Consider the following 12,398-nt stretch of genomic DNA (forward strand, 5'->3'; position numbering starts at 1 on the left):
AAGGCAGGGTGGGCTCACCTGTCCCACCTGCAGAGGAGTGCTGGGTCCGAGCCTTCTTTACTCTGGCGCATCAGGGTGGACCCAGCTGAGTCACTGCCAGCATCACTGCCTGTCCAGTTTAAAAGGGGGTCAGCAGCTATGCAGGACAAGCCAGGCCCGAATGGACTGCCCAGGGTATCACACATACAAGGAGCCTCAGCCTGTGTAAGAGTCGCTGATGGGAATCCTCCAGAAAACTGACCACAGCGATTATAATGACGGCTCCTATCTATATAGCACCTTAAAGTTCACCAAGAGCGCCACACACCGATCCTTGTATCTCTGAAATAACAACAAACCCCAGGCTTCTAGACTCTGAACGTTGACGGAGTTAAACAACGAGATTACAGACATTCTTTTCACTGTTGGAATAATAATAGCCGCTAGTTATACAGCACCTGATAAATACTACCTCATTGGATCCTTACAACAACCCTGAGAGGTAGGTGCTTTGATTATTCCAATTTTACAAATGTGGAAACGGAGGCAGAGATGATGTGACTTGTGCAGGGCCACTAAGTGTCTGAGTCAGGATTCAAACTCAATCTTTCTGACTCCAGACCCAGCACTCTATCCGCCGCACCACCAGCTGCCTCACAGATCACACTGGTATCCTGCAGGTGGATGCTTCTGGCTCAGACAGCATGATGAAACCCCCACGTGGAAGATGGCGCCCCTCAGTCTTGGGATCAGGGGAATGACAGAAACTTACCAGGTGTAGATGATCTGTCCTCTGGGGTAGGTGTACAGTATAATGTAGCAGTCACCCCCATAGAACTCTCCATAAGTTTTGGGGTCCACTGGGACTCTGCCATTACTTTCCACTCGCCAGATCTGGGGTTGAGGGTTGGGGGGTGGGAGAGGAGGAAAAATACTGACTTTGAAAATCTGGCAATGTGTGTGTGAGCCCCCTTTAATGAATCCTATTGGGCCTGAGGAGCTTCCCGGGAGTTTCCCCGGTGACCAACCCCAAAACGAGTCTCTCCTCCTCCAAACAGAGCCAAGAGACCAGTCATGGGATGCGCTGGCATCATGAGGGAGAATTCCATTGGGAAAGAAAACAAAACCCCTGGTCCAGGTTGACCTCTCTCTCCTTAGTCCGTGTCTTTATTTAGGTTCTGGCCACAAATGTGGGCCTCACCCTTCTCTATCTTGCCCATGAGAGCATCACCACAGCCCCAGCCAGGTGTCTTCCTGAAGTCTATCTGTATACCTGTCTGCAGCATGCTCTGGATTGAACAGAAGGAGGCCTGTGCCCAGCCTGACCTGAGTGCTTTTCAGGGAGCCCACACTTTCTTTCCAGATCCCCAAGGACCCGTCCATACACCGACGTACCATCTGCTCTATCACCTTTTCTAGAATTGGCCTGGGATGGACAAGAGAAAGCTTACGGGCCCCATCAACCAATCCAGTGGCTCCATCAAAACTGAAAACCAGGTCAGTGTGATGGGACCCAGTCTGGATGAAGCTGCCAAGGGGGCTCTTTGTGACCACAGCCTCCTTTCCAAATGCTCCCAAACCAGTCCTGTACTATGAGCACTTGGCTGGGATTGGAAGTCCATCCCACCAGCATACAGCCTGAAGAATCAGCTTCCTGACCCTCCCTTGGTCAGTGGCCAAGTCAAGGCCTTGAGGCCCCATCCCCCAGTCCGAGGTCAGCACTCTCGCCTCCATCCCCTACTAAATCTTTACCTCCACAGAACCAGAGCCATCGTCCACCATGTTGTGCTGGGCCGCCATCTGGGGAGACTCGTGTAACTTTTGGGCATCAAATGGAATCTGCTGGACCTTGGCCACTCTCTCAGTGACATACACCTTTCCAAAGCCTTCACTTTCATCATTCCCTCTCCAATCATTAAAGAATTGCTTGAAGATTGGTGTTTCACCTCCCTCTGGGAGAACTTGAATCTGAAACGTAAGAATAAGCAAACCACAAAGAAGGAAGAAAAAGCCCTATTCCCACCATGAAGAGCCAGAAAGGGGTTTCTGGGTAACAACAGCAGCAAAGCTGTAGGTGCTTAATGGTGAGACTGGGCTGAATCAAGCTCAGTAAACTGGGATAAGAGCCTATGATCTCTCACTATCGTTTATGAAGAACTGAAGGCCAGTTATTAGGAGGGCAGCGCAGTCCAACCTCAGCTCCTCAGGCTACACCCTAATGCTGACCCTGGCGTCACTGGGTGAGGAGTCAGCATTTGACTCCAGAGGGCAGAAGAGCCACGGAAAGCGAGCAGGGCAGTGGCGTGTTCAGACGTGACTCCGTGGGCTCCCTCCCTCCACTGATGCAGATCACGAGCTCTCCTCGCCATGGGGAAATGTCACAAGGGAGAAATCCATGCCCCAAGAGCCAACCCAGTGAGAAGGACCTTCAGACCGAGCTAGGACGGTGCTTGGGTGAAAGATGTATAATTTCATGCCAACTCCATCAAAACAGAATTCAGCTCCACAAACATTAAGCACGTACTGAACATAAGATACTGTACTAAGATTTCAGGATAAAAGGCAAAAAAGTCTTTGCCCTCAGGGAGCTTATAATCTGTCAGAGGAACATATATATATATAAATACACACACACACACACACACACACACACACACACAGAATATAGCAGACTGTATTTCCAGTGTCTGTGGCACACACTTAGAGAGGGGGGAGGGGGGCAATGTAGAGAGCTGAGAGTCTGGGGGAAGAATCCGAGAGTCTGGGGGCCTGGGGAAGGCGTCCAGAACGGGGCACACCTGAAGTGAATTGTGGAGGAAGAGGAAGAGTTAAAAGGGCAGATAATGAAGTAATAATAGCTAACATTCACATAGCGTCTAACTCTGTGCAGACAATGTGCTAAGTGATAAGAATAGAAGGAGCAAAATCAGCCCCTGCCCTCCAGGAGCTTCCAGTCTAAGGTGGAAGAGACAACAGGCAAACAACTATGGGAATGGACAGAGGAGGGAGTGAGCTGATGGGGATTGGGGTACGGCCTGGAGGCCAGGGACGGCAGGAACAGAGAGAGGGGAGTGAGGGCAATATGCCAGATCATGAAGGGCCTTGAATGCCAAACTAAGGAGTTTGGAGGGGATAGGGAACCACGGAGCTTGGGTCAGACCTGTGCCTTAAGGACATTATTTATGCAGTTCTGTGCAAAGATTGATCCAATAAGGGAGAGACCAGCATCTGTGAAGCCAGTGAGGAGGCTATTAAAAATAGCCTAGAATTGACTAAATGTGGCCACAAATCAGTGCTGGAGAAAAGGCCCTGGGCCACTGTCCCCCAGAGGAGGTGACAGGGAGTTGGACAGTCGGGGTCAACAGAAGATGGCGGTGGGATCAGGGTGAATACACATGTGCAGAATGATATGATGAGCAGAACCTGGCTGTCTGCACTTGACAAGCCCTCTCCCGGCTGTGGGGGTGGGAGAGGGCTCACACACACACACACACACACACACACACATACACACATACACACACACTCACACACGTGTGCTCTCACACACATGCACACGTGTGCTCTCACACACACACACATTCACACATTCTTGTACACAACACAGTGACACACACACACATTCTTACACTCCACACGCACATGTCCTCAGAGAAGAAGGAAATGGCCTCATCCAAGGGCTCTTGGCTAATCAAAGGGACAGATCCATCTCTGCATGACATTCAGTTCAGGGAAGGAGGCATCCCAGCCGCCATGACATGGGCTTTTGGTCTTTCCAGGTCACCCTGGTGTCAGCTTCTCCCTTCCAGGACATACGATCCTGTCTCTAAAAGGGAAGCTTTTCCCAAGCCCCCTTCTCCCTCCTTCAATGATCATGTTCTATCAATAGAACATAAGCTCCATGAGGGCAGGACTTTGGCTTTATGTCCCCAGACCAAGGACTGCAGCTCCTGGAGATTAGCAAGCCCTTCACAAATACTTATTGGGTTGGGTTGGGTTGGAGTAGAGAGCCCCGGATCCAATGAGAAGGGACAGGGTCACTATCTACCATTGTTCCAGTCCAGAAGGACCCCCAGTCCCCTCAGTCTGGAGCTTTGCAGGGAGAGCTAGAGCACCCCCCTCTGGCTGGTGTTTGCTTCTGTTCTTTTTGCACCTACTTGGGTACTGGAGGGATAATTCATTTGCTGCAGGAACTCCTCCGCTGTCTTCATGGCTGCCTTCCTCTCCTCAGGATTAGCATCTTTGCCTAAAGTATAAAGGACACAAACAATGGGCCAAGACTCAGGAGGCCAAATGATCAGAAAATGAAAAGATTCCAGTCGGTGCTCCACCAAAGTGCTCTGTGTGCATCATTTACTAATTTAAGGGCCAGAGATGAAGGCAAATGAATGTTACTGAAGTCTTGGCTTTTTAAAGATTCCTTTTGTATTTCACCTTCCCCTTTGCTTCCTCTGAGAAATCAGGGATTTAAAGTCTCAGTGGTTGAAGCTGATCCCATCCAATAAGCATGTGTTAGACAGTTTTTACATTTGAAGCACAGTGTTAAACAGTGGGGATGAATGGAAGAAGAGGAGGGAGAGAGGGATGGAAGGAGAGGAGGGGAGAGGAGGAGAAAGAAAGAATGAAAGAAAGAAAGAAAGAAAGAAAGAAGGAAAGAAAGAAAAAGAAAGAGAAAGAAAGAGGGAAAGAGGGAGGGGAGAGGAGAGGAGAAGAGGAGAAGAAAGAAAGAAAGAGAGAAAGAAAGAAAAAGAAAGAAAGAGAGAGAGAAGGAGGGGAGAGAAGGAAGGAAGGAAAGAAGGAAGAAAGGAAGGAGGAAAGAAGGAAGGAAGGAAGGAAGGAAGGAAGGAAGGAAGGAAGGAAGGAAAGAAGGAAGACATCCCTGCCTTCAAAGCTCTTACATTTGCTTACTACTATATGACCCTGGACACATCATATGCTCTTCCCAAGCTTGAGTTTCCTAATCTACAAGGTGAGAAGTTTGAACACCGTGGTCTCTGTAGTTCCTTCCCACATTAGAGCTCAGGGTCCCTGCAGAGGAGGGGACGTGATGTAACATCTGGCTCTTAAACAGACTTTACAATCGCCACAGCTGATCCTCACCATGATCTTGTGAGATAGGTAGCTCCTATGAGGACACTAATGGCGCCAGAAGGGAGGTGGCTTGCCTGGAGCCACACAGCTGATGCCTGCAGCAGGATTCAAACTCAGGGCTTCTGAACTCCAAGTTCAGACTGCATCACTTCCCCACCCAAATGGACGAGCACAGCTGTAGCAACGTGAGGAAGTGAGAGGACTGACAGCTAAGGGGATCAGGAGGGGCTTCCCGTAGGAGATGACCAATGGGCTTGCTTTGAAAAAAGCTAGAGGGTTTAAAAGGAAGAGGTGAGGAGGGAGGGCTCTCCTGGCATGGGGCAGAGCCCAGGCAAAGGCCCAGAGGAGGGATAGGCAATGTCACGTAGCACAATGAGGGCAGCTTGCCTTGTGGGAGGCTCATGGAGTCTGAAGGGGAGGAATTCACAACAGGCTGGGGAAGGCAGACAGGAGTCAGATTGTGAAGGATGCCGACAGTCACACAGAAGCGAGTTCTCCCACTGAAAGTTTCCGCGCAGGACGGTGACCGACGGCCAGATGTGCATTTGGGCGGGGGGTGGGCCCTGGGGGACACTGAGAACCTTTCATCAAAGGGAACACTTGTCTGCCCTCCGGAGATCTCCAAGGCCAACCCGCAGCGTCAGCACTGAGGACACTCACCTTTCCACACAAAAATCTGCTTCCCAGCCTTGTTGTCCAGGATAAAACATTCCTCTGACAGCAGCATTTTCTTGGAGAACGGGTTTTCTTCTGCGACTAACGACACGCTCATGGCCCCGGTGGCATCAGAAACCTAAGCCAAGAAAAGGCCCCTGGGTGAGTCCCTGCTCCAGTCTACGGAGCTGTTACTTAACTCACACACGCAGAAGCAGGCATGTGCCTAAAGCCTGAAGATCAGGAATGGTGTTCAGGGGGCTCCTCAGAGCCAACCACGCATTCTAGAGATGAGGGAGACCCAGAGAGGTAAGGGACATGCCCAGGGTCACGCAGCCAAGATGTCCGAGGTAGGATTGAAACCCAGGTCTTCCTGACTCCAGGTCCAGGGCTCTATGCACTACAGTAGGCTGCCTTTTCCCCCAGAAGAGAAGGCATGTTTTCTATTTTATGATTATTAACTAATTATAGATTTAGAGAAAACAGCTCCTGGAAACAGGGAACCTTGATCTGGGGAAGAACTTCCCTCACTGGAACCCTGAGGGGCAGGGTGTGTTTGTAGCTTTATGCCCATTTTATAGATGTACTAGTGAGGCTCATTGAGGGAAACTGATTTTCCCACACTCTCACAGTGACAGGGTCGGGATTTGAACCAGTCCTCCCTCCACTACACCACACCAGCTCTACTTTCTTTCTAGCATGTTTCCCCCAGACAAAGATGGGAGACAGGTTGGTCTTTCTCTGTCTCTCTGTCTCTGTCTCCCCCTTCCCCCTCCCTTCCTGTCTTTCTCCCTCCCTCTCTGTCTCTGTTTATCTCTCCCCCCCCCCCCCCCCGCCTCTCCTCATCTCCCTCGTCTCTGTGAGGAGGTACCAAGCACCCATCACTTTCTATGCCTTCCTGCCCTTGGTACCCCTTCCTATGGGCTTTTACAGAAATAAAATCAGATCCTATGAGAACAAAGCTGCAAAGTGAGGCAGTCCATGCATGCATGTCGGAGTGGTCTTGTCTCCTTGCCTAGGACCTGGGGAACCACATAGGGGACGGGAGGGCAGCAGCACGAGAGCAAGGAGCCAGAACCCCAGCACACACACCCTTTGGGGGTGCTTCTCCTCAGCAGGCTGCAAGTATTTATTACAGGCAGAAGTCTAGAGTTTCCTCCTCGGGCACAGTCAGGAAAATGGGAAAACAAGTGTTCTCTTACAATGGTCAGGGTTACATGTCTTTTTTAAAGGTCCTGATGCATTACTCTTTAAATTTTCTATCTTTGAGGCTTTTTCTCCTGAGGGGTCAACGAGCTGTGGGCAGAGTGGATAGGTCTGGGGCTGCTGTCCTAAGACCAGCCACGGCACGGGGGGCTCAGAGTCCTGCCAGCAGGCCAGCCCCTCGACAATGACGAAGCCTTCGTGTTCAGGGCTTAGCCAAGTGTCCAGCACACAGTTAATGCAGAACAGCTCAATCCTAAAACTATCTCTTGGTCACATCTTTATGGCTGAAAAATGCCTGTTTTTTATTTATTTTGACAAGCATCACAACACTGAAAGCAAAAGGAGGGTTAGCATGAGATCCCCTGGAAACAGACCTTGGCCATCCCAAGCCTAGGCACCCAATTTAGACTTCTGTCGGCTTTGGTGGGAGATAATCAGATGTTGCACTACTGTGTGTTTCCAGAAGAGGGAGCCCTGGCACTAGTATTAGATGCTCCCACCCCATTTCTTACTCTACTGCATGGGGGGGGGGGGGGTTCATCAAATGGAACTGTTCTCCTCAGGCCTGGGATGGGGGAGGGAGGAGCCACTCTGGCTTCCTTGTCCGAGATCGGGAAGGACAGATTCTCACTCCTCCTTCATCCATCCCCGTTCTCTTGGTCCTCCACAGTAAAGCACTTTGCAAACATAAGGTGCTATAGAAATGCTACTGGTGACAAGGATGATGATGATGATGATGATGGTGGTGCCAGGAGGCGGCCGGGGCCCAAAGCCGGGGTCCCTGGGCCACTTCCAAGGCGGAGCCGTTTCCTGCAGGCACATCCATACAACATCCCGCCACCCTTGGCTTAGGTCACGCTCCGGCGCTGGAAGGCCCTGAAAGGCCCAGAGATGAAGGACACCCAGTCCCCGCACTCACCATGTACAGCCTGGCCACTCTCCTGTTGGTGAAGTCAGCTACGATGTCGTCGTCCTCAGTTTCCATCCTCAGCTCCGTCTTCTCTCCTAAAACCTTCAAGCAGGGGAACACAAGGAAGTGAGGCTGGGCCTGGGGATACAGCCGTGCCTTGCTCAGGGACCCAACTTGTTTTTAACCCAGTAACGGGCAGTCGCAGGGCCACATTCACTGGGGAATCATCGTTTCTAGAGCACAAGATTGGGAGGAGAGAGAGTCTAAAGGAATAGAAACCCTGCCCTTGAGGCCTATAGGATGGGACCGCCCTGATCTGAATTCTGGGCCCCAGGCCCCCCGACACATGCCAGACTCACACGGATCAGATGTCTGAGACTGACAAGAGCAGCAAAGCCCAGACGAGGTCACAGGAAAGAAGTCTGGAAGGGGAGAGGAGCCCAGGACGAAACGCTGTTACTCACTGGTCAAAGTGACGTACTGTGTGTGTCATGAGTATGTATATACACATATACGGATGGAGATACACACACACACACACACACGTATACATGCACACATTTACATACATGCACAGATGGCTATTCTCATAGATGTTTGGTCTGGATCTGGGGTAGGGAACTCCCCTCTCACAAAGCCCCTCCACCAACACAGATGCTGACTGCTCAGTAACTCATCGTGCGTCTACCATAAATGTGACAGTTTACATAACATAACAGTACATAACAGTACTTGTATGTAAAGTTAATTGACTTATAAACCCAGGAAGCCGTAAGGAGCAGAAGGTGACCGTCTGACGTACGATGGATTTGTCTTCTTTTCTCCACTTTCGTTCACTTGTGCATTGGAACACTTGTCTTTGCCCATGGACGTGAGGGGCAGCAGGATAGTAGACGGACCTTGGAGCTTTGTTCACCCCAAGCTTGGGTCCTTCCTGAGCATGTCACCCCACCTCTCCTCATCTGGGAAGGGAAGGGAGGGGGCCAAGGTCCCTTCTGGCTCCAAATTCTCAATGATATAATGTCAGGGACATAATAAAAGAGTAATTACCATGAACAGTTGGGGCAGAAGCATTGTCATAAAGCTGCCCCCTCTGACATTGGCAGAGGCCTTTAACCAATCCTGCAGGAGAGGCAAAGAGCCTTTAGGGTAGCCAATGGGCCAGCCACACAGCCCCAGAAGAGACAGCTGCCCCTGGAGGGGAGGCACGCCCAGGCATAAGGGGGATTCTGCCGAGGACAGACAGAGGGGGGTCTGGCTGCAGCCAGACCCTGGGTTGGTTTTCTTGACAAGTCCCCCCTAGAGCCCCAGGAGCCCAAGGAGAGGCCCCTGAACATTCTTTCCAATCTGCTCCCGTGCCGTCTTCCCAGCCCGGCTCGCCTCCTTCACGTAGCCGCAGCTCCTGATGGCGTCTGTCAGCTCCAGCCTAACATCAAGGGACAGTACGGTTCATTTTCCCTTTATCCCTGTGGAATTGTGTGTGTGTGAAGAGCTAGAGCCAAAGGCTAAAAATGGCCCCTTCCCCAGGAGAGTGTAAGCTCCCAGAGGGCAGGGCCCATGTGGTTTGGGTGTCCGTCTCTGCAGGTAGCACAAGGCCACTCACCTAACAGCTGATTCTCAATGCTTGCTTTTGCCAGTGATTACAAACTGAGTGGATCATGGCACTGAGCCCATGAAGAGGCCATGGTGGGTCAGACCTCCTAAGCCTCGTGCGTGATGGTCACAACCAAGCTGGGGGAGGGGAGCCATCTCCAGCCCCCTTTACAAGACAAGCCACTGCAGGAGAGGCAGCGTCCAGGAGGAGGGAGGGCCAAGGCCTTCTCTGCCCTCCGCCCCGTCACATCTCAGCCCAAGGACCGTGGCCTACGTCTGAGGGAGCATGCAGATGCACCAGAGAAAAGGAGACCGGATGTCAGAGGAAGAAGTCAGTCCTGCCGCCTGGGGAAGGCCCACCTCTAAAAGACCCGACCTCTCCTGCTGTGGAGGACGAAGCTGGCAGGACGGGCACAAGCCTGGCAAAGCCTCTTCCTTTTCTTTCCAGGGCTGAGCCACGGACACTGGCTAGACTGCCGAGGCCCGGTCCCAGGGTCACAGAACTGTAGCCGGCTCAGACTTTGTCCAAGGTCACGCAGGCGTGCTGCTGCATCTCAGCTGGATGCAGACCCCCCTACTCCAAAGCCATCACACTCACTCCTGGGCCACACGTATGCCTTCCCCCACTGGCACTAGGGGCCAGCTCCTAGGTTTTCTTACGCACCGTGGGGACCACGAGAGCACATGGACAGTACAAGGAGCATTCTGGCTCCAGCTATGTATAAGACACAGCATTTAGTGCTCGCTTGGTCTTAGATTCACGGATTGCTTACAATAGTTCTATCAGTCCCCCACCACCCCCGGGTCTGCAGCCCATTGGAACTCCCAGTCCAGGGTGAGGAAGGGCAAATGGAAGAGACACCGGGTGCTGAGGCAGGGCATGTGACTAGGGCAAGGGCTGAGCTATCACAAATATTTGATCATAGGGAAGGCCCACAAAAGCGTGAGATGATAAACAGTTCTCAGGAAAGATGGAGGCTGTTCAGGGAGCCCCACCCAGTCTGAGTCTCAGGCTCCCACCCTGCCTGGGCTGCTGGAGGGGACCCCCAAGGACAGCCCCTCCTTTCACCCAGGAGGAAGCGGAGGCCCTGAAGCCACGTCAATCCACATTCCTCCCTTCCTCTTCCTCACCTGGATGTTTTCCTGTTGCTTGCTGCCTTGGGCCAGCCTAGTCAGGGACTGCCTATCAAGGCTCTGTCCTGACCCCCCAGGGCCATTTCTAGAACCTCATGTGGTCTTCCTGAGCCTTACACAGCCCTGACACACAGGGATTATCACCGCCATTTTGTAGGTGGGGAAAAGACTTTGCCAAAGTGAGTCACACAGCTACCGAGGGGTAGAACCAGGCTCTCCAACACTGCCAGCGCCCTTCCCTGGTAGCACTCCTGTGGGTTCTTCCCAGAACCGCTATTTGGGGCATGGGTCCAAATACCCATTCTTCATTCTCCAGACAGCCACCAGATCCCTGCATGGGAACCTCCTTCTCTCACCCCCTGATGCCTTTCCCATTAGAATCTTTCTTTTTGCCTGTCTTTGCATTAATGGGGCTTAGCCCAGCACCTGGCACACAGTTTACAATGTCTGTTATGATTGCTTCATGTGTGTGACCACTCTGTCACCTGGACTGTAGAACTCCTCCCCACAGAAAGCCCTCCACAGTCTGTCTGTCCCCAGTGCCCCTTTCTGGACCATGGTAACCCTTTCTCGTGCCTGTTAGGGTTTGGTGAAAGCCAAATAAAATCACTTTCTGGACAATAAACCCACGAAGTAATTAATGTTCAGGGATGTTGGTGAATGGAGGTGTGTAGGTAAGGAGAGCAGTGTTCACCTTAATGGAAGAAGAACGTGTTGGCTAGGCTGGGAGGAATTGTGAACAGGCTCAACCCCCTTGGGCCGGGGTCCTGTGGGTGGCATGGTCTGCTCTCTAAACTCCCTGGTCATCACGGTTGTGGCCCAGGGATGCCCCAAAGACCCAAAGAGCCCACACTGCTCTGTCAGAGAAGACAGACCACACTGAGTCATTTAGGCCAGGTGGACCAGGGTGCAGGGCAGAGCTACTCAACATAGCCAGAGGCTCAGCTTGGGAACCAAGATGGCATATTCCAGGGCCCAGGGCTGAGCCAGTGAAGACAGAAGCACTTTGAAAGAGGCAGGCATGGGCCTGGCAGAGGTCTACACTTTCTGAGAATTAGAGGTTTCCTAATTTGGGATAGGTTCACTGGGGGGTGGGGGGAGGTTAAGTACCAGTAGGGAATCTTGTTTTCGTAAGGATTAGACAGATAGGCTGGAATTCCCTCCAGGCGCAGAATTTGACTCCAGAAATGATCCCGGGCCGATGACCTGGATGTGGTCCGATGTGACCACGATATATCACTAGATAGCCAGGCTTTACCTAGCTTCTCTGGGGATGTGAAGTCTCTCACCTCTCCCTCAGTCACCGCCCTGGGTACAGCAGGGCGCCCCACCCTCAGCAGCAGCAGCTTCCAGCTGGTTCCCCTGGGAATGTGTGTCAAAGGCCACTTCGTGAGGGTATTCTCCTAAGGCTGATAAAAGACCTTATCAGGAAGGTCACGAGTCTCTGGTGGAACTGGGGCGTGCCAGCAGGACACACCCACTGACCTCCAGATCCAAATGGCCAGTAGTTAGGTGGGTGGTATCAGCTCAAACACCTCTTATCTCCAGGTGGGGCTGGGGTGCCTGGGAGAACACCTCAGAACTGGCCTGAATCTCATTCCTTTGGTACCCAATAAAGCTTGGGCATGCTCCAAGGTCCAGTCAGGTTGGGCTAGCTGGGAGTTGGAGGTAGAATGGAAGCCACATGAGGGTTTACCTCTGCGTCTCCAGTGTTAGCACACATCGCAAGAGCTTTAAACAACATTTACTAAAAGCATGAATGAACAAATGGATGGATGGATGGATGGATGGATGGATGGATGGATGGATGGATGGATGGATGGATGGATGG

General features: G+C 51.9%; 1 protein-coding gene across 1 annotated transcript in view; it reads right to left on the reverse strand.

The window, feature by feature from the left end:
• Positions 1–12,398, reverse strand: part of SCIN (scinderin) — a 56,238-nt gene that overhangs the window by 12,626 nt on the left and 31,214 nt on the right. The window contains exons 5-9 of the mRNA XM_027872235.1: positions 7,850–7,942; positions 5,731–5,863; positions 4,137–4,225; positions 1,732–1,947; positions 752–873 (exon numbers count right to left, since the gene is read on the reverse strand). Of these exons, the coding sequence (XP_027728036.1) occupies positions 752–873; positions 1,732–1,947; positions 4,137–4,225; positions 5,731–5,863; positions 7,850–7,942 (653 nt within the window). The remainder of the gene's footprint in view (positions 1–751; positions 874–1,731; positions 1,948–4,136; positions 4,226–5,730; positions 5,864–7,849; positions 7,943–12,398) is intronic.

Source organism: Vombatus ursinus, unplaced genomic scaffold (genome assembly GCF_900497805.2).
Source record: "Vombatus ursinus unplaced genomic scaffold, bare-nosed wombat genome assembly UNPS02014799.1, whole genome shotgun sequence".
NCBI classification, from domain to species: Eukaryota; Metazoa; Chordata; class Mammalia; order Diprotodontia; family Vombatidae; genus Vombatus; species Vombatus ursinus.